Source organism: Chelonia mydas, chromosome 27 (genome assembly GCF_015237465.2).
Source record: "Chelonia mydas isolate rCheMyd1 chromosome 27, rCheMyd1.pri.v2, whole genome shotgun sequence".
NCBI lineage: Eukaryota > Metazoa > Chordata > Testudines > Cheloniidae > Chelonia > Chelonia mydas.
In genome coordinates, this window is record NC_057860.1 from 14,972,266 (window position 1) to 14,992,745 (window position 20,480).

General features: G+C 46.4%; 1 protein-coding gene across 2 annotated transcripts; it reads right to left on the bottom strand.

Annotated features, from left to right (window-relative positions):
- Nucleotides 1-1,840: 1,840 nt before the first annotated feature.
- On the bottom strand, nt 1,841-20,421 carry RETREG3 (reticulophagy regulator family member 3). 2 transcript variants are annotated; one of them, XM_043536657.1, is made up of 10 exons: nt 20,110-20,421; nt 14,880-14,986; nt 12,626-12,656; nt 10,461-10,587; nt 9,522-9,606; nt 8,951-9,088; nt 8,339-8,418; nt 7,573-7,705; nt 6,202-6,649; nt 1,841-3,774 (listed from the first exon to the last, which is right to left on the bottom strand). In XM_043536657.1, the coding sequence occupies exons 1-10, from the start codon at nt 20,292-20,294 to the stop codon at nt 3,717-3,719; spliced, it is 1,392 nt and encodes a 463-aa protein (XP_043392592.1). In that variant the 5' UTR covers nt 20,295-20,421; the 3' UTR covers nt 1,841-3,716. The 2 variants fall into 2 exon arrangements, with proteins under 2 accessions (XP_043392592.1, XP_043392593.1); XM_043536658.1 differs by lacking the exon at nt 20,110-20,421 and adding an exon at nt 19,343-19,365.
- Nucleotides 20,422-20,480: the final 59 nt, after the last annotated feature.

Below are 20,480 nucleotides of genomic sequence, written 5' to 3' on the forward strand. Positions count from 1 at the left end.
AGCTGCCCGTCAACCCCCCCCCCAGAGCTGTGTGTCCCCCCCCCCGGGCAGAGCTGCCCGTCAAACCCCCCCCCCCGCAGAGCTGCCCATCACCCCCCCCCCCCCCCGGGGCTGTCTCCCCCCCCCCCGGGCAGAGCTGCCCGTCCCCCCCCCCCCCCCAGAACAGCCAGACTGAGTCAGACCAAGGGTCCATCCAGCCCAGTGTCCGGTCTTCTGGCAGTGCCCAATGCCAGGGGCCCCAGAGGGAATGGACAGAACAGGGAATCATCAAGCGATCCATCCTCTGTCTCCCATTTCCAGCTCTGGCAAACAGAGGCTAGGGACACCATTCCTGCCCACCCTGGCTAACAGCCATTGATGGACCTGTCCTCCATGAATTTATCCAGTTCTCTTTTAAACCCTGTTATAGGCCTAGCCTTCACAACCTCCTCTGGCAAGGAGTTCCACAGGTTGACTGTGCGCTGAGTGAAGAACTTCCTTTTATTCATTCTAAAACTGCTGCCCACTAATTTCATTTAGTGGCCCCTAGTTCTTATATTATGGGAACAAGTAAATAACTTTTCCTTATTCACTTTCTCCACACCACTCACAATTTTATAGACCTCTATCATATCCCGCCCCCCCATCTCCTCTTTTCCAAGCTGAGAGTCGTAGCCTCTTTAATCTCTCCTCATATGGGACCCGTTCCAACCCCCTAATCATTTTACTTGCCCTTTTCTAATGCCAGTGTATCTTTTTTGAGATGAGGGGACCACATCTGTACGCAGTATTCAAGATGTGGGCATACCATGCATTTATATAAGGGCAATAAGATATTCTCCGTCTTATTCTCTATCCCTTTTTTAATGATTCCTAACATCCCGTTTGTTTTGAATGCTGCTGCACACTGCGGGGACGTCTTCAGAGAACTATCCACGATGACTCCAAGATCTTTCTCCTGATTAGTTGTAGCTAAATTAGCCCCCATCAGATTCTATGTATAGTTGGGGTTATTTTTTCCAATGTGTATTACTTTACATTTATCCACATTAAATTTCATTTGCCATTTTGTTGCCCAATCACTTAAGTTTTGTGAGATCTTTTTGAAGTTCTTCAAAGTCTGCTTTGGTCTTAACTATCTTGAGCAGTTTAGTATCATCTGCGAACTTTGCCACCTCACTGTTTACCCCTTCCTCCAAATCATTTATGAATAAGTTGAGTAAGATTGGTCCTAGGACTGACCCTTGGGGAACACCACTAGTTACTCCTCTCCATTCTGAAAATTTACCATTTATTCCTACCCTTTGTTCCCTGTCTTTTAACCAGTTCTCAATCCATGAAAGGATCTTCCCTCTTATCCCATGACAACTTAATTTACATAAGAGCCTTTGGTGAGGGACCTCGTCAAAGGCTTTCTGGAAATCTAAGTACACTATGTCCACTAGATCCCCCTTGTCCACATGTTTGTTGACCCCCTCAAAGAACTCTAATAGATTAGTAAGACATGATCTCCTTTTACAGAAACCATGCTGACTTTTGCGCAACAATTTATGTTCTTCTATGTGTCTGACAATTTTATTCTTTACTATTGTTTCAACTAATTTGCCTAGTACTGATGTTAGACTTACTAGTCTGTAATTGCCAGGATCACCTCTAGAGCCCTTCTTAAAGTTGTCCCTGTCTCCCCCACCCAAGGGCACAGCTGTCCATCCCCTCCCCCACCAGGGAGGGGTTACTCTGTGCCCCCCAGGACAGAGCTGTCCCTATCGGGGGACACTCCTTGCATGAACCAGGTGTTTATTTAATTCCACCTACTATGAGCCCGTAGAATATATAAAAAATAAAGACAAAAACTAAGTTCTTATTATCAACATTTTACTTAACTCACTTCAAAAAATTGCAAACTGACAAATGACTCAAATGTTCACAAGGGTGGCTACTGTAAACACAAAGGATGATATTGCCACACCAATGATATCAAAACCAACCCATTTAAAAGTTACAGAGCACTGCACGCTGTCCTATGCAAGCCTTCGGGTGTATAGTTTCACTAGGAACGTCACTGACTTCGTGACGACTGACTTCACATTATTATTTGGCCAAAAAGGGCAGGGTGGTATCATGTGTCTTAAAATGCTATGATTTAAAGTCATGAAATCCTAAACTAATGAATTCTAGAGATGGTGCAACTTCAGCTGGAATTAGATGCTTTCACAGTGAATATGCTGGTCTACAGAAAGTTTCAGCTGAGCAAATTTACACGTTTTCACAAGTTACTAAAGATTTTGGAAACTGCCAGAGAGCCATTAAAATGTAAAATCACAAGATTCCTCCCCCGCCAAAGTCTCATTGTTCACAAAACCAGGTGAACTCTGCTCCCGGGGGGGGAGGGGGCAGGTCAGGCGTGTTCCAAAGAATTATATTTAAGTGGCCCTAGTATCACTTGAGCCACAGCTGAGAACAGACATCCCCATTTGTTACAATGTGTTAGCTCTCCCTTCCTGCACCCCAGCAAAGGAAGCACTTTGACCTAGAGGTGCCCATCACCCATCCATAGTTATAGACCGTTTGGGGTGTTCTGCTGCAAGAGTCATTTTCTTCAGCAGAGAATATTAAAGAAAAAACGTCCCCCCTTAGTCAGCAGAAGGTGTTGGTTTTCTATCTGGCCCTACAAGAGAAAAGACAGGTCGACTGCCACTAGTAAAGACAAAATATCCTGGGACCAACACTGCTACAACACCACCGTATACTAGTAAAGACATAACTCATAAGAATTTTCAGAGATTTAAGTGGAGTACGGCATTCTTCTTCAGCTTTAAAAGGCATGGTAGTGAATACACAATGGACAAGGAGGGCTGTAATGAGTATGAAAATATAGAGCCAAAAATTCACAACACTGTGTGTATGAAGCTTCGTTTTGGAGCCTGCACTAGCAAAAGCAGTGGCAATAGTCTGGGGGAAACCTATACTGCTCATCATGGATTGGTTTATTTTCTCCTCCTTGACAGCCCCCATAAGAGGCAAATAACTTCTAAATAGCAACAATGAAGTATGGAGAAGCAAAGTTACTTGCCCGGTGGCAGAGAAGGCAATCCGTAGGAGATCCATGCTCAGAATACCAGCGTCCTAGCTCTGCTCCCCCATGACACACAGCCTTTTGGGGGGGTTGGGGTCAAAGGGATGGCTGAAGAAACGAGTCTGTGACACAGGAAGTGTTAGTACTCCAGGGAATAAACTGGGTGTTCACAGACTCTTAAATCACTAGTAGATGCATCTGAAAATAGGCTACAATTAGCACCTAGCATTGTTTTTTCAGTTCTAGTTTTGATTATGCTGATTGCTTACAAAGAGATGCATTTAAACAGGGATGTTTCAGAGAACACCACCACACCAGATTTATATGACTTGTTTTACCCTGATCTGATACAATTAATCTATCCAGTTGTCCAATAAAGCCAGCTGAGTTTAGAGCGCTTCCATTGACTTGGGGAGCTGCAAATCTTGTTTTAAAGTACTTAGGGTCACCAGAACTTCTGAACAGTTTTACAGCATGGTATTAACACCACTATGGAGTGTAAAAGGATGATTTCATACATGGTTGGTTCTTCCTCACAGCAGAGAAGAGGAAACAGTTGGAAAAAGGCAAGATATCACATAAGAGTTAAATACTTTTTCCAAGTTTAAAAAAAGTCAACTTGTCAAGTTGCACCTGAAGTTTGAGCCTCTGGTGCTGTAAGTTACTCATGCAATAGCAGTACAGTTTGGCACAGTGAGATTCCATTTTCTTCAAACAACCTGCAAGACATTAAGTCTTATGACAAGGTTCATTTCAGTGTTTGCAAAGTGCTCACATAGGGCTTTTGTTTAACAAAACCGTGAGTATGCATGCCTTGGCTGCTGCTGTGCTTGGTTCCAGAATCTAGTGCCTGACACTGTAAGAGGCAGCTACTCTTCCCTATAACACAGGACTCCCATCACCAGTTTGAAAACCTCTCAACCCCCAAAGTGAGACTGACAACCTGTCAAGCGTGACAGGTTGAGATCTGCTCTCTAAACCCATTCCATGCCCTTGGTGAAAGGCAGTTCCAGCAACGTGGTAGTTTACAGCAATATGCCCGCTAACGTTCAAGAATTATTCCTAGAAAATCCCTTACCAATAAAGATTAAAGTTTCACTAGATCAGCTGAGGAGGACACCCATCAGAGCCTTGTAGGTGAGCAGAATGACTATACTAAGTAGATTTTAGAATCTAGTCTCAGGTTTATGGTTTCAATTTAAAGTGCTAGTTAGTGGCTCATTTAGTTATTGCTCCCAAGTGATATGAGGCAGATCCTAGTCTTTTGCATTTGTTAATGTAGCCTGCAAGCCAAGAGAAATCACCATTTACTGACATGAAAGCTGTAGGCAGTGACAAGAGACTCCTGAGAAGGCAGCCTACAAAGAACACTTTCTGTAGCCATATCCATGGTACTGGAATAATCCCAGCCACGCTGGATACCTCAGCACTGAGGCAGGAGTGTCATCAGAGGCAGCTAGAAGCAGGTCTGATAGTAGGTAAAGGGCACTGATTCCTTTCCAAGCTCAGCGAACAAGATCTTTGTATTTTTAATGAGTAATTTTCAGACTATATAAAAGCCAAGTACATACAGTATCCAAATTAACCCAATTAAGGATTTGGGGTTGGAGCTATTTCTATATTTTGTTTTCAATGCCAATTTAGGCCCATGTCCATTTTGGTTATTATGGGGTGCCCTTGCTGCACCATAGCTAAGGTTGATTTTTAACCTACCAGGTTGATTTGATACTAATTATGGATAAAACATCCATAGTTTTTTTCTTATTCATAATCTAGGAAGGTCACCTAATTCCTGAATTTAAATCCAATACCAACATACGTCCATTTTATAGCTTAGATTTCTATATGGCCACGATTTCCAGACAAGTAGTCTGCATTCAGCCTAACTTTGACTTAAAAATGCACAAATAAAATGAAAGCTAGAATTGAACTGAACAAGAAAATTTCCCTGAAGAGATAAGCTGCTTGCTGCACAAGTGTAATCGGTATCAATTTCTGTGGCTTAGAAAAGCATTGGGAAATTTAGGGACGGGATGGCTCAGGCTGGTCACTTTACAGAGCCTCCCCTTCAGGTTGCTGGCTCAAGTCTAAAAGTGACCAAAAATAGCCACCATCTCCCAGTTGTTTGGTGGCGTGTGTGACACGAGCTGGTGGCCTAGTGGACAGGAGTTCTCACTGCACAATACTACCTCAGACTGGGCAATGTCACAGAGGCCAAGAACGAAATGGGCCATGGAGACCGAATCCCTGCCACCCCCATCAGGAAGTCCCTCCACAGCACCTAAGGAGTTCCATGCCGGGGCAGGGTGCGGAAGGTCATATTGCTATTGCCCAGGCAGTAGCTGCTCTAGAGTAAAGTGGGAGAATTTAGTTCTGCAGAGCGTCAATCCAATGCAACAGCAGCTGCTGCACAGAGACGCTCCCCGAAGGGCTGGAACCAGCACAGTAGAGGAGTTATTGCCATTATGACTTTTATTAACTAGCATCACTGGAAAGCTTGAGTTTTGATGGGAGCAATATGAATTCTGTCATTACTTGTGAGGATACTGCTTTTGCCATTACGTCAGCAATACCACGGTTGTTTTTTCTACCCAAGACAGCTGGATACTACTGAGTGAGGAGGGAGAAATGTCAGTTGTTTTTGTGAATGCCTTAGGAGTAGGGAATTTTAAGTTAAAATAGCATAATCCAGGTTTTTAAGAGGAAACCAGTCCTGTTCACCTTCTGCTGACTGTCTGCATGCGAGAGACTGGGCTGGTGCAAGAACATTCCTGACTGAAACTGAAGTCGGTCTGCCAAGGGGCACTACAGCTGCAGACACGCTCCGCAGTTATTGTTTCAAGTGAGCAGGTTTGGGTTAGGGCAAGGAGCGTCACAGGAGACAATGCAGAGTGGTGTGTGGGTGCGACTGGGGCTATTGCAGCAAAAGCCTCTGCCCTGTGAACTACCAAAGCATGGTTTATTTTGAAATCCAAGCTAGCCCTACAAATTCACATCACAGTGATGTACCCAGCCACGACTGGTTGCCATACTACTTGTACCCACAGGAGACAATTTAGATTACTGTACAACGCTTTTTCTGCTGAAGATTCCCCTCTGCTACTCATGACAGAAAAATCAGAAGGGAAGGAAGTATGATTGCTTACTGGCCTCGGGAGCCAGCTGGATCCAGCTGGATCAGCTCTGACTGATCCAACAGTTCAAAGTCATCCCCTTCTGCATCGGTGTCCAAATCGGAGCTGGAGGTTCTAAGATAGGTTTTCGTGCCTCTCTGGGGATTGTCACTGCATAAGGGGCCTGGCTGAGAGGTTCCTGACAAGGCTAATTGTATCATGCCTCTGGTGACAAATCCAGCTAAGTTATTTGTAAGATTGTTTGCAGAGGGCAGTGCCCCTAGTAGGAGCGCAGGGACAGCTTCTTCTTGGTCATATGGGTGACGGAGATCTTCCATGCCTTGCGAGCGGTAAGCAAGGCTGGGAATCCCAATGCTGGTGTCATCTTCATCATCTATTCCAGTCACCTCTGGATTTATGGAAGGGAAGTCAGGGAGATCCCTGGCAAAAGATTCTTCAGGGTCACTGTGACCATCAAGATCTAGAAGGGAAAAAGAAACAGCTGTAAGTTTACGGGCTATCCAAATCCATCAGTCAAGCATGACAGACAGTGTCATACTGATCCTCTGCAGAGTTCAGCCATCTTTGATGAAAGAAACCATTATCCTGGTCCCCAAATAAACTGCCCACTTGCCTCCTCTGACCAAACTACACTTAGTGTCACTTTCCTCTGGAATGGCATGATCGACAAAAAGTTGCTCTCTTAACCAAGAGAGTGAGGATACTGCAGGGGACAGCTAGTGCGGAGAGAAACCATGTCCTCCCAGGCTTCTTTCACAGTCAGCCAGCAGAAGGTACTCAGATGTTGAACCCTCTGAGATTAAGGACTCGGCTATGAGAGTGTATTGACTGGTTTTACTACAGGTGTTACACTTTGAACTGATTTTAACTAAACTGGTACAAACCGCTGTGCGGACACTCATCTCTGTTTAAACCAGGCTTACTTCAGTTTCTCTCAAGTTAATTAGGAACTGATTAAGGTAAACCAGAATAAGCATCTACCCAGGAACTTGCATGAGTTTAACTGCCTTGGTTTAAAAGGACACCTTCAGTTAAATCAGTGCCACATTTCCATACTGAAAAGGCTTAGATCATCTGTGTGCCTGCCCTGGCAGACACTTTCTAGACAGACCATTTTGCAGAAGGCCTGGCCTGACAGCTTAGGCTTACATTCCCTCTTTTGGTAGCTGTAAACAGACTATCTAGGCACCGTATGTGGAAAACGGATCTATTCAGACAGGACAAGGAGCTCTTCATCCTGTGGCAACTAGCAGGCGAACATTATACACCAGAGCTCAATTCTCAGGAAATGCATCTGGTCGATTTTCCTCACTTCCCTCCTCAGCATCCACCACCCTGAAGAGTAGAGTCCCTTTGCCTTTAGGAGACTTTCTTCTCTCTCACCTTCAGATCCCTCAGTCAGTGGAGTCTGTCCCCTTGACAGGTTAAATGTCCCATTCTCAGTGTAGGAAACTTCAGCATCTGAATGCTCAGAGTCGGAGATAGTCAGTTCCTTAGCAACTACAGAATCATCCAGCTTTGAAGCAGAGAAGAAAATATAATTAGAAGAACATCAGCCCTACTGGCTAAGATTGTTTCTGTGCTCCAAGGTAGAAAGATTCCCATGACCCAGCATGACAGGCTCCCACGTGAGACTTGCTTGCTGCATTGCTACCCCTGGGCGGGGAGCACTGTGAAGGAGGGGCATTAGTCCCTAAGGTGTTGGAAGAGGAGGGGTGTGGTGTGCTGGCTCCACACTGCTCCCCAATACCCTGATGGCCAATTCATGTGCAACATCTGGCTTGGGACAGGATTGGTAGCAGAGGTGTGGAAAAGGTAACAGAGATACCTTTGAGAGTTAGGTCCTTCAGACTGAAGGACTGGAAAGTTCAAGCTTTTAAAGATACGCAGATAAGATGTGGGTTTAACTGAGTGGGTTGAGAGCACTGCAGCCAGACTAATCTCGGAGCACAGGAAGGCTTGACAGTGTATGAAAGCCTGCAGCCAGACTCTGCCCAGATGTTCCTCTCCACCTGATACCCTAGGCTCGGGGCCAGAGAGCATTCCAAGGCTGCCGTTTTATCACAAATCTGATTCAGACACACAAAAGCCATCAATGCACTGGAGGCTTTCTTGCTTGACTTTGAAATTTGCAGAGATGTCTGGTTACCTTGGGACAGAATGCAGCAAGTTCTTCTTCACTGTCACTCCCAGCATCAGCAGGCTCCTGGTTCAGCGCTCGCTGGCGCACTGCCATGAGTCAGAGCAGAAATCTCCCATTATTGTCAGGGCAGACAAGGCAACATTTAAGCATAACATTAGGCTGGGCAGAAAGTCACTTCAAATGTAGACCAAAGGGTGTCAGTCTATCACAGATCGAAATGCTGTTGTGTTAAACGTGGGCTCTATAATGACTGGTTTGGGCTGCTGCAGATCTAGTGCCAAATAGAACAAAGCTCAGCAGCAACCTCACACTGGAGAGAGAGGCTACAAACAAAAATCAGCTTTCACCAAGCAACACTTAGTGCTCTTGCCTTCCCACAGCTGAGAAAGGGGAAAGGAGCCACTGGGAATTTGTAGAAAGCAGGGACCCCGTGTAGTTGCATAACTTCATCTCCGTGGAGGAGCTGCGAATATTTGACAACAGAACTCAAAATGAATGCTGCACAACACATGCAGTTGCCTTCACGCCCCATGACTCGGGGTTCATGTCAGCAGCTGTTTGTAGATTTCAAGGGCTGGCTGTTTGTCTGGTTAGTTTCAGAAACTCTTGGAATCTTACATTGCTTCACTCGTTGCTTTGACATCATGTAGCCTCGAACGCTGAAATCCAACCGCTGCAGAGCTGGCTCCAGCTTCATGTACATGCGTTGCCCCAGTCTGTGGTACACCGCGAGAGGCCATAGCAGGATGAAGAGCACTGAGGTAAATGGGGAAGCTGGTTAGAAACTTGCCTGTGCTACTTGGCAGATCTGTCAATCAAGTGTTTTGGGATGCAGTATACAGATACAAAACTCAGTTTTGCTGAGCTGTATGCACACAATCCAATGCCTCAGAAGCTAGGTAGAGAGCAGTGCAGATCTGTGCTGACTTACTAGAACTAAGATAGCAACATATTAGAGCATTTACTGCACGTAACTGCCTAAACAGACATGCACACAGAGCATACTGGGGACTAGCTGGCCAATCTCTCCTAACATTTTAACATCCTAGCACAAGAGCAACCGCATTTTATATTGTATGTGTCAGAATTTTAGCCGCTCATATCCGATGCACCTCTGAGTCTACGTTCGAGATACTGCCCCAGCTCTCTGTTTACAATACCTTGTTTGACTGAGGAATGTTGTACTTACGCATAAGGTATGAGAGCAAGAGTCCAGGAATGTACCGGCCCAGAACAGCCAAGAAAGTAAAGACTCCACACACTAAAAGGCAAAACTGAAGGCATAGTAGAAAGCATGAGTTTCCATAGCATTAAAATAACCAAATCAGGTGATTTCAGCTGGTGTAACTGGGTTGTTTTCTTGAGAGTTCCAGGCCAAGAAGCAACAGACCAAATATCAGCAACACTATTTGGATATTCCGGTTGTCTTAGGCAATCGTATTTCATTAGAATAGGTACCAAAACGTCTCATTTTAAGAGTTTTTGTCTATCATCCCAAGACACCTTGGCAATTTAAAGGGAACTTAAGTTACTGCTCACTGCTGTAGGCAGGGTAAGATTCTACAGTGTCTGTGCTGACAAGCTAATGTAAGGTTATGGGAGATGGTCCCTTCCAAAGGAGGGAGTAGGGGCATGTTTCATGAGGCTGCAATCACAGTAATAAGTGTCTAATTATTCAGCCTCTTCATACTACTCATACAATCACAGTTGTCACTAGGCTAACACTGGTTCTCTTTTCTATAGGAAGTGAGGGGGGGAAAAAAAAAAAAAGATTCTCAAACCACTTCCTGGTTTGGTTTTTAAGTTATTAAAAGCCAGACTCAGGGAAAGAACTGTGAGGTTAATAGCAGACACTTCAGACCAATACCCACACAAGGAACAGCTACATTTACAGCTAAATAAAACAAAATGAAAACAAGCAAAGTTGCCACCTCCCGGCCCCACTCGCTTGTATGTTCTATCCCTTTCCACCTCCCTTTTTCAGAGTGGGAGCTCTTCGGGGGCAGGGAACATCTTATGTTTGGAACACATGTACCCATTCTGGATGCTCCTGCAATACACAGAGTGGCTGTCTGCATCAAAGATTAGATGCCAAGGGTTTAGTTTGCCCAAGTACGTGTACTCTTACCTTGCCGGGATTTTGCTTTTTGAAAACGAAGAGGTTCCTTAAGAAGGTGACCCCAGTAACCCATCCATCAGCTAAATGGTGACACAGCTCCGGCACACTCAGCAACTGAGGGTGAACATAGCCCCAGCTACAGAGAAGGCAGAATAATTAGTGCGCAGGTGTCTACTGAGCCACATGGTGTTACTAAACTGACCTTAATATAGGGCACTCTTCATTACAGAAGCATTGTTTCAAAAGCACTTTCTCCCCCCTCCACCAGATGCCCTAAGTCTGGAACACCAGAGCTAGCACTTGGAAAAAATCAAATAGCTAGACCCATCTGCCATTTGATATACACCCCAGTTTTCTTTAAATTACAGACAGCTAATAATTAGCTGAGTACGGCAATTAGAATGCAAGAACTTGCAAGTTGTTGGATGTCAAAAGCAGCTGGCAGGCCCCATGTTGTGCAAACTCCCATAACAATCACGTGCATCCGATTAGAGCACACAAGGATTTTGGTGATCACTAACAGAGTTTAGACTGAGTTACAGTGAAATGGAGGAAAGCCCTGCTTGAAGCTTCATCTTTTAGTTCAGCTAAGGCTGAGGCAGGGGGATTTAGCCAGTACATTCGAGTTATTTCTTGGCGTTTACACCTCCCCACCCCCTGCAAGAATTCAGTGCCAAGTTTCCAAGGAGCCCTGTGACCTAGTTAGTGGAAATTCGTTGTCACTTTTGAAAGGCTACTTTTGGTAGCGTCTGCTCATGCTCATTAACCTTAGGTCACATGGTATCTGTGCCTTCGGAAGAGCGCTTCCTCCTGTGCCAGGTCACTCAAGAGAGAGACGCTTTTGTGACACCTGATTAGGTGGTTTTCTAACATTTGAGGGGTTTTACAATGTAAACTTTCGAAAGATTGATTTGGCTATTTAGTGCAAGTGAACAACAGAGCAGACAAGAAAAAGCTAGTCTGTGAGGAATCATTAGCAAAGGGATAAATAAGGAGAGGGAAATATAATGCCACCGTTTAAACCCACATCTTGAATACTGTGTGCAGTTTTGGTCACACCATCTAAAACAAAGGGTATTAGAACTGGAAACGGTACAGAAAAGGGCAACAAAAATGACTAGGGGTGTAGAACAGCTCCATACAAGGAGCGATTTAAAAGAGTGGGATAGTTTAGCTTAGAAAACAGGCAACTAAGGGGAGATATGACAGGTCTATAAAATCATGAACGGTGTGGAGAAAGTGAATAAGGAAGTGTTATTTACCCCTTCATATAACAACAGAACCAGGGGTCACCCAATGAAATTAATAGGCAGCAGGTTTAAAATGAACAAAACAAAGTATTTCTTCGCGCAGTCAACCTGTGGAATTCATTGCCAGGTGATGTTGTGAAGGCCAAAAGTGTAACTGGGTTAAAAAAAGAACTAGATATGTTCATGAAGGATAGATTCCTCAATGGCTGTTAGCCAAGATGATCAGAGACACAATCCATGCTGTGGGTGTCCCTAAACCTCTGACTGCCAGAAGCTGGGAATGGACTGCAGGGGATAGACAGAAATTGCCCTGTTCTGTTCATCCCCTCTGAGACTTGAGGCACTGGCCACTGTCGGAAGACAGGATACCGGGCTAGATGGACCATTGGTCTGACCCAGTCTGGCCGTTTCTATGTAAGCTGTGCCTGGAGAGAGGAAAGTACTGTTATGGAGGACAAAACCCCTAGAGTTCTAGTTTTGTTGTTAATGCTGCACTCAGGGGCACACTAACCACCAGGGAAGCCTGCAGTAAATCCAGCTCTGGTCAGAGAAGTTTGACAAGTTCTCATTTCAAAAAAGGTTATTCTGTCACACTTGCAAGGGAGCTCTCAATGAACTTTAAAGGCACCACAAGAAAACTTTAACGTAGCGGGGTCTTTACAAAGCCGACGTGAACATTATCCCCATTTTACACAAGAGGCTGTGTGGGCAGGGAGAGGTTCGGTGACTGGCCCAAGGTCAGAACAAAAGCTTGTGGCAGAGGCAGAACAGAACCCCCCCCCCCTCCCCCATGCTTCCTCTGAAACTGAGCAGATATGACAAGCATGTGCAAAAAATGAGCGAGTTCTGTCATCATAACACAAAGTACCAACACAGCAGCAAACCAGAAGAGAAAAAAAGAGGGATTTAATTAGTGTTCCATACCTCTCATTGTCCAATTCGTCAGATCTTGCCACTAAAAGAACAGACACGGAATTAGTTACAAGGAATTTTTCAGTAAGAATGCTTAGCTAATGGGAATTTGACTAAAACTTGTATGAAGTTGGGAAACAACCAGTGTGACTGATAAAGGTAATTAACCAAAAATCCGTTGTTCTGCATCATATTCTCATAGGACAGCCTGAGACAGCCCTCCCTCTCTGTGTCACGACAGGTACCATTAGAGAGAGTGACTGGATGGCTATTCTGTTCTGCAAATCACGAATAGCTCATTTTAGTCTTAACCACAAGCAAGAACTACCAGTCCTGTTTCAAAATGCAGCCTACATACCTGTTACTATACTGGGTGTGCTGAGGGATGGACGATTTGCTCATAATTCAGAGACATCCAGGAGAGCCTTACTTCCTGGACTGGGGTTGATAAGTGACCCAGAAACAGGCTAGCTTAGAGAACTGACACAGCTTGGGACTATTGAGGGACTTGCATATACAACCCTCAAGATAAGTAGAAACAATTAGCAGCACACAGCCACCATAAGCCTGCCTACCTTCCAAAGAAAGTTGATGCCAGGAATCACTGCCAGCTTCTATGCCTCAGCTTGTGTTGTCTCTTGGAAGACCATATTAATGCTTATTACCTAACCTCAACTAGCTAGCCAGGGAGTTACCCCTGGGGAGCCTGCAGATCACACACCGATTTGTTTGTAGGTAGTGAGTTGGCTGTGCATCAAATCTTATCATGTGTTCAAGGCAAGGATGGCTGAGTTCTACGTTAGAGCTGGTGATTTACTGAACACTTTGGTATTCAAGTAACTGACAGTTCTTGACAATTCCGCCCCTCTCAGAATCTCCATAATGAGGCTGGGTCTCTGACAACCACCATTTATTACCTTACAAACATTCTGAAAATTTCCAGTGTGTTCAAGTGAGAAAACCAATCCAGTCCTATCCTGCAAGCTCTGATTTCTTAAACTGGAAGCTCATTGGGGCAGACTTGTGTCTTCTGTGCAGTCAATCTATCGTGGGCACTACTAGAATATCAAATTGTGTCACTGACTGGCTCCTCACTTAAGCTAGCTACTGGGAGGAGCCAAGGGGGGGGGTGTCTGTGCTAAGCCCCATCCCCCTGAGATAGGCACCTCCTTCTATTTGGGATTCTCAGCTGAAAACCCGCTCTTGGCTCTAGGCACCTTGTGCAAGGAGGGAAGAGGAGAAGGAGGAAGACCCCCCTCGGAACTTTAAGCCAAGTGGTTAGGGCCCTCAAACTGGGGGGTTTCCACATCCCAGTTAACACCCCCCCCCCGCCCCCCGTACACCTCAGGGGGGAAGGGAGGGATTTGAACTGGGATCTGCAGCCTCTCAGTTAAGGGCCATAAATACTGGGCTACAGGATACTCTGATGTGGGGCTACCTCACCGTGCAAAAATAATTTTTAAAAGTCACTGGGCCAGAAAGCAACACAACTGCCCGCACAAGCACACAGGCATGAGAATGACTTTCAGCCTAGGGGGTCGAGCACTCACCCAGGACGTGGAAGACCCAGGATCCAGTTCTCCTGTTCCAACAACTTTTTACATTTATTCACTGTGGACAGCTTCATTAGGGGGAGAGAGAGAGAGTGAGCACATCTCCCATCAGGATCACATAGCCCAGATATAAGAGCACTCACCTGAAAGGTAGTAGATCCCTGTTCAAATTCTCTCCCGCACAGGTGGAAGGGGGGGACTTGAACCAGGGGCTCTCCCACATTCTAGGTGAGTAGCCTAACCACTGGGCTAAAAGTTATGAGGGAAGCCCCCCTACCAGCTGTTCACATTTGTGGCCCACTCTGAGGCAGTTTAACGGATCGGGCTCCACAGGCAAGCTAGGCAGGGGGCAGATCACCTTTCCCCAGTTCGGGCACTGCACTGGGGCTGAGTCGTTCACATGCCCACATGGGGCTGCAGTGCACATGCTCAGGGACAAAAACATAGGCATCTAGTGAACTTTTACGGCAAAAGCTTAGGTGCCGAGTGAGTTTAGGCGCATGCAGGGTTTGGCAGCAGCTCTGCAGAGGTTTTGCGAATCCCCGTGGGGTCTGGTTCTGGAATTCACCCGCATAAGTCCTATTGTGAATCTAGCCCTTCGTGACTCTGTCTGAGGCATATTTAAAGCCAAATGGTGCAGAGAAAGAGTGTGTGGTGGGAAGTTGAGAAACAGGTGTCATTTTCAGGGGCCAGCTCTAACTGCAGCATCTTACCTTTAATTTCAGGCCAGATTTTATTCTTCCATTGATCTAAACAAACTATTATTATCAGGCCAAATGCAACCAAGAACACCAGCCGAAGGGAAGTCAGTGCCAAAAAACTGCAAAATAAAAAAGAAGCAGAGAAAGAGTCCGCAGTGAGCACATGGGTCTGTTTCTACTGTTGTACCAGGCCTCTCAAATTAGCACCTCTAGTTAAATGCACTGACCAACTGGGTTGGGTGAAGTAAGAAAATAGCTCGTTTGGTCTTCGGGGGCAGCAGACATCTCAAATCAAGACTGGTATCCGATCTAATGGAACTGGACATTCTTGTTACTCAGGTGTTTGGAGCTCACCCTGATTTATTTCTAAAATAATTTTATATGTACGTTGAAGACACCAGTTTTATCTTACTCTCTTGAATGAGCAGGGAGCACAGCAACTAACCACCGCAGCAAGGCAGTATGAGACGAGTGATGTTTGCATCACTCTAGTTAGTCTGTCAGCATTTCCACAAGCCACACTGACATTAAAGATGCTTGGCTTTGTGCACTAGTCAGGATCTGGCAGATGCCTCCAATTCCGAGTCAAAGTGGTTTTTGAATTAATCAGGAATTGGGAGATGCAAAAACATTTTATTCGTGAGTGTTCTTCCTCTTGTATCTATTACACCTCAGACTAACCAGCCACCCTGGAAAGTGTTGTATGATGGAGAAAGGGAGGTCAACCAGTCCTCCACTCACCTAGCCGGGGTAGGAGGAGTGGTTGTTTTTACACCAAGTTGCCTCTAGAACCTTAAAGACACGTTTCATGTTTGTTCAGGGTTTCTGTGCCCCACAGCCTCAGTTTACAGCTAGTTTGGTGGAGGCCATCAGTGGTCCCAATGCACAAACTGTCACCTTCGTCCCCACTTTCTCGTTTAAAAGGTAGTTAGTTTTGAGTATTGAGGTTTTCTGCTTGCAGACGGGTCCCTCCCTATGAGTTTCCTACTCCCTACACAGAATCCTGAACTTAATGGTGCTCATCTGGAATTATCCGCTGCTAAAAAGACTCTAAAAGAGTAATTAACAGTTTGACACCAGTACCCCTAGTTCCCATCTTCCTCAGCTGCTGAAATAGCTCACAAGCTCAATGTCTGTCCAGTCTTTTCAGCTTCCCCTCAGGCTATTAACTAAATCAGTCAAATGGTAAAACTAACAGATTTTGTAGCGATTATTGCTTAATTATGACAATAGTAAGGTTCAGTACCAAAGCTCTTATCTATTTTTAATCATACAGACTGTTCAGGACATGTGTTTGTCTAGCATAAAGCACCAGCTGGTAGGGCCAAGCAAGTGACAGATCTCATGGAGGGAATTCACAGGGCAAAGATCAGGCAAAAAGACAAGTCGCATTTAGCATTAAAAAAAGCTTGCTGTGGATTGATTAAGGACAGAAAACTGATGGAATCAGAAGAAATGCTGTGTAGCTCGTCTCAATATGGCTGTTTCCCCACTTGTGACCCCAATAGCATGGTCACACCATGGCACAATGCCAGTTAGAGCTTAAAATCCATAATCCATACCAAAACAAGCAGACATTCCAGTAGCTTAAGAGACTGAAGAATTAAACCCTCTACAAATTCAAAAGAAGTTAAAAAGACTGGGACTGTTCAGGTTAGAAAAGTGACAACTAAGGAGAGGGATATGACAGAGGTCTATAAAATCATGTCTAGGATGAAGACCGGGAATCAGGAAGTCTTATTTACTCCTTCCCATGATTCAAGGACCAGGGGGTCACCCAGTGAAATGAATAGGCAGCAGGTTTAAAAAAAAAACAAAAAACCCCACACATAACAAAGTACTTCTTCACAAAACCCACAATAAGTCTTTGTATCTCATTGCCAGGGGATGTTGTGAAGGCCAGAACTATAACTGGGTTGAACAAAAAATTAGATACGTTTGTGGAGGATCGTCCTCCAAGTCAGGGATGCAACCAGATGTCCTGTGTCCCCCTAAACCTCTGACTGCCAGCAGCTGGGACTGCAGGACACAGGATAGATCACTCAATAACTGCCCTCATTCTGGTCATTCCCTCTGAAGTATCTGACACTGACCAATGGTGGAAGACAGGATACTGGGCTAGACAGACCATTGATCTGACCAGTATGACCATTCTTATGTTGTGTTCTGGCTCAGTTCTGCACTAGATTTCTCCCCACCCTGTGTGATATTTTGTAAGATGTGAATCCAGTTTTGGAAGAAAAGCAGATCATTTAAATTCCCCAGCTCAAGGTTCAAATACTCAGCAGTCAATAAGGCAACATGAATAAGCTGCATTGAAATCCATCCAGACAAATACACAGCGCAAGAAGTACATGCACAAAGGAAAGCAACAGAAATGGTTGAATTCTGAAGACTGGCCACATGCCTAGAAGAATCAGACTGGGACACGAGGAAAAATACAGCCACAAGACATAGATATGCATGTAGGGTATTTTTGTTTTTATAAGAAAACACACAAAGGTCAATTATAGCCTAGCAATCATTAACTACAGCTAAGTGGGTCTACGCAGTCATTTGATTGGGAGCGCATGCTAACAGTTTATCCCCTTTCCAAATGGTGGTTTAAATCTGGAGATTATTTGCTGAAAACCCAGAGAAACACATACTGCACAGAAGAGGTAATTTCACATAAGCCTTCCTACCATGGTTGGGTATTAGACAAACACCACAGTTCAGTGCTGTCAAAACAAGAGCATGTGACCAGCCACTTATGGTTATAAAGGATTGTCCAATGAAAGCAGTTCCTCCTGAGAGGCACAGCGTATAGTGATTCCCCTCCCTCAGGGCACTTCACAATTTCCTCCTGGAGGAAACGCAGATGGAAATCACCATGGAAGAGGAAAACCAAACTAATGAGGCATTTGGATACCACGGAGGGACACAGTGCATGAAGCTATGAAGATAATTGCCTGCAGCTTAAATATCAGGGATCGTTTAAGCGCCCCCAACATAATCATGTTGTCTGTATAAACACCATAACGAGAGCGTGTTCCAAGAACTCCAGCAGAGTTATGGTTACATATGGAGACAACTTCTCTTTTAGGCATTTTTATATTAGAACTTTAAACAAACATGAAGCTTAGTAGCCTCTTCACAAGACACGCACTGGGAATTACTTCCCTGTTACCCTCCCAACCAGCCTGTCCATTACAGCCACCCACAGCTACTCCTGCCACTGCAGCTGCTACTTGCTTTGTCAATGTCAGTGTTCAGAGAATGACATCGGTACCTCCAGGCAGTGGCAACTTTGAATAATTACTTTGTCTCACTACTTCGTTCCCTGCCATTCATGTGACTCCCAGTTAGTCCTTTGTGGGGCCCCTGGAGCCAGATATTGAGACTGAATTTATGAGACCTCTGCAATAACTAGTCAACATAGAAGCAAGTTAACAGATTTCAACAGTTACTTTGGGCAACTGTTCCCAATTTTGAACAGTCACACTGACAGAAACAAGTTACCACCCAGTACTATCAGAGTGATAACTGGGTAAAGGATTGTATAGTCAAGCCTTCTGAACGTGTTTTTATGTGCTCCTCCTCCTGCTGCCATGAGTGTAAAACGAGTCCAAACAGCATTGCTTTTGTAACACTGCCTGGAGATTACACAGACTCTGAAAACTGTCAGATGAGACAGCCTTCTGATTAACAAATTAAACATCTGGAAGCCCAAGCTGATCAACAGGAAACCCTGTTATAAATTTCCTACTTTTTGTGAATGCTATTTCTCAGTGGAGACCTCAACATGAACATTATGTGCTAGAAAGGGCTCCCAATGTCGGCCACTTTGAATCTTCCCTCTTCCTAAACACGTGACTTTTGCCAGTAGGAGCCTACTCAAGGGTTCCAGGCACCTCAGGAGTGGGACCCCCATCGACAATACTCACACTTACACTGCTGAATTTTACTGCTTTTAGTCTAACTTGAGAATTGTTTCTTACATGAAATTGCCAGCTGGTCAAGGCTTTGCTAGGAGAACACAGCTAGATGGACTTTGCTTGATTTCACCTATTAAGATTAACTGTTACTTTATCTCCCATTTCTTTGTTATTTAGAAGATGTAAGGCCAGACCCAGTGGCCTAAATTGTAGTCCATTTCACTATGAAGGGCTGGTTCCTTATGCTCAGCCCCTGGAGGGCAGATCTGCACTTGTAATTACCCAGACAGCAATCCTCTTTAGTTAACTTAATAGCATTGACTCAGGCTCCCTTTGGACCTCATCATTCTCTCACAGTCAGAAGGTTGGTGACTGATGTAGGATGTGGAAAGTCCCCAGGGAGGTGAGGGGACGGAGGAACAGAACAGTGTTACAACCATCACAAAAGGATTTTCTCTTGTTCCAAGTCAGGCCCCCCACCGCTGCATGAGGCTTTTGGAAGACCATAGCTAGAGCTATGAAAATATCTTGTGTCCGATAAAGTCAAAACCAGCCTACCAGTCCATCCTGGGCTTCAAACTAGAGGTTCAAACCCATTGCACTGTTGTGAGTAATGTAACCTTGAACTTCCATCATCTTGGAAACCTTTTACGTTTAGACTGGGCAGAACGGAACTTTTGCCATTACGCCGGGATCCGTGCGCCGTCGGCGAGCGGCAGCCTCTTCCGTTCGGCAGCGCCTGCCTAAACGCCAGGACCCCGACGACCAGCTGCAGCCGTTTAACGGCAAGGAGAATTAATGTCGGTCTCGGCCCAGGGCCCCGCTGAGCGAGCAGCTCCACAGACCACCAGAAGCGTGACCCTGACCCTGACCCCCCAGCCCTCCTCACGAGGGCCGCTCGCTCCATCGCCGCCCTGCCCTGCCGGAGAAGGATCCAGGCACCTGTTTCTCAGACACCGGGTCACAAAACCGCCTGTACGGGGCACTCGTGTCCTAGACCGGGGGGGGGGCCGCAAACTTTTCCCGCGGTGACCCCCCCCGTCACACAGCAAGCCCCTGAGGGCCCCCCCGCGCCTGCATTTAAAGCACGGGGGTTTTAGCACGTTTAACACCATGACAAACGCTGGGGGCGAGGCGGGGCCGGGGGCCACCCTCGGGCGCTAGCCCCCCCCCGGCCCCGGGCCCGCCCCTCAGCAGACCGCCCCCCCCCCGGCCCCCCCAGGGAACAGCAGCCCGGCGCGCCCAGCCGGTCGCTGGTTCCCCGCCGGGCGCGAGGGACCCGCCCCGGCCCCCGAGAGGCCCCCCCGGCCGCGGGCCCCGCTCACCAGAAGGCGCCGTGCGCGCCCGCCCAGCCCAGCGCGCCGCGGCCCGGCCGCTCCCAGACCAGCGCGGCCTGCAGCGCGCCCAGCAGCGGCTCGTAGGGCCCGAGCCGGGCCCGCAGGGCGGCGCTCAGCGCCCGCACGCGCCGCTCCCGCTCGCCCGCCCGGCTCCCTCCGGCCGCGGCCGCCATCGCTTCCCCGCCAGGGGGCCGGGCGCCGCCCCGCGCCGGCACGTCACAGGCGGCCCGGGTCAGCCCGGCCCCGTCGCGGGGTCACCCGTGCCGCCGCGGCATGGCGGACCCCACTGGGGAAATGCAGAGCGCAGCCATCTTGCTATACGGAAAGGCGGCGGCGGCTTCCTACTGCGCAGGCGCCGC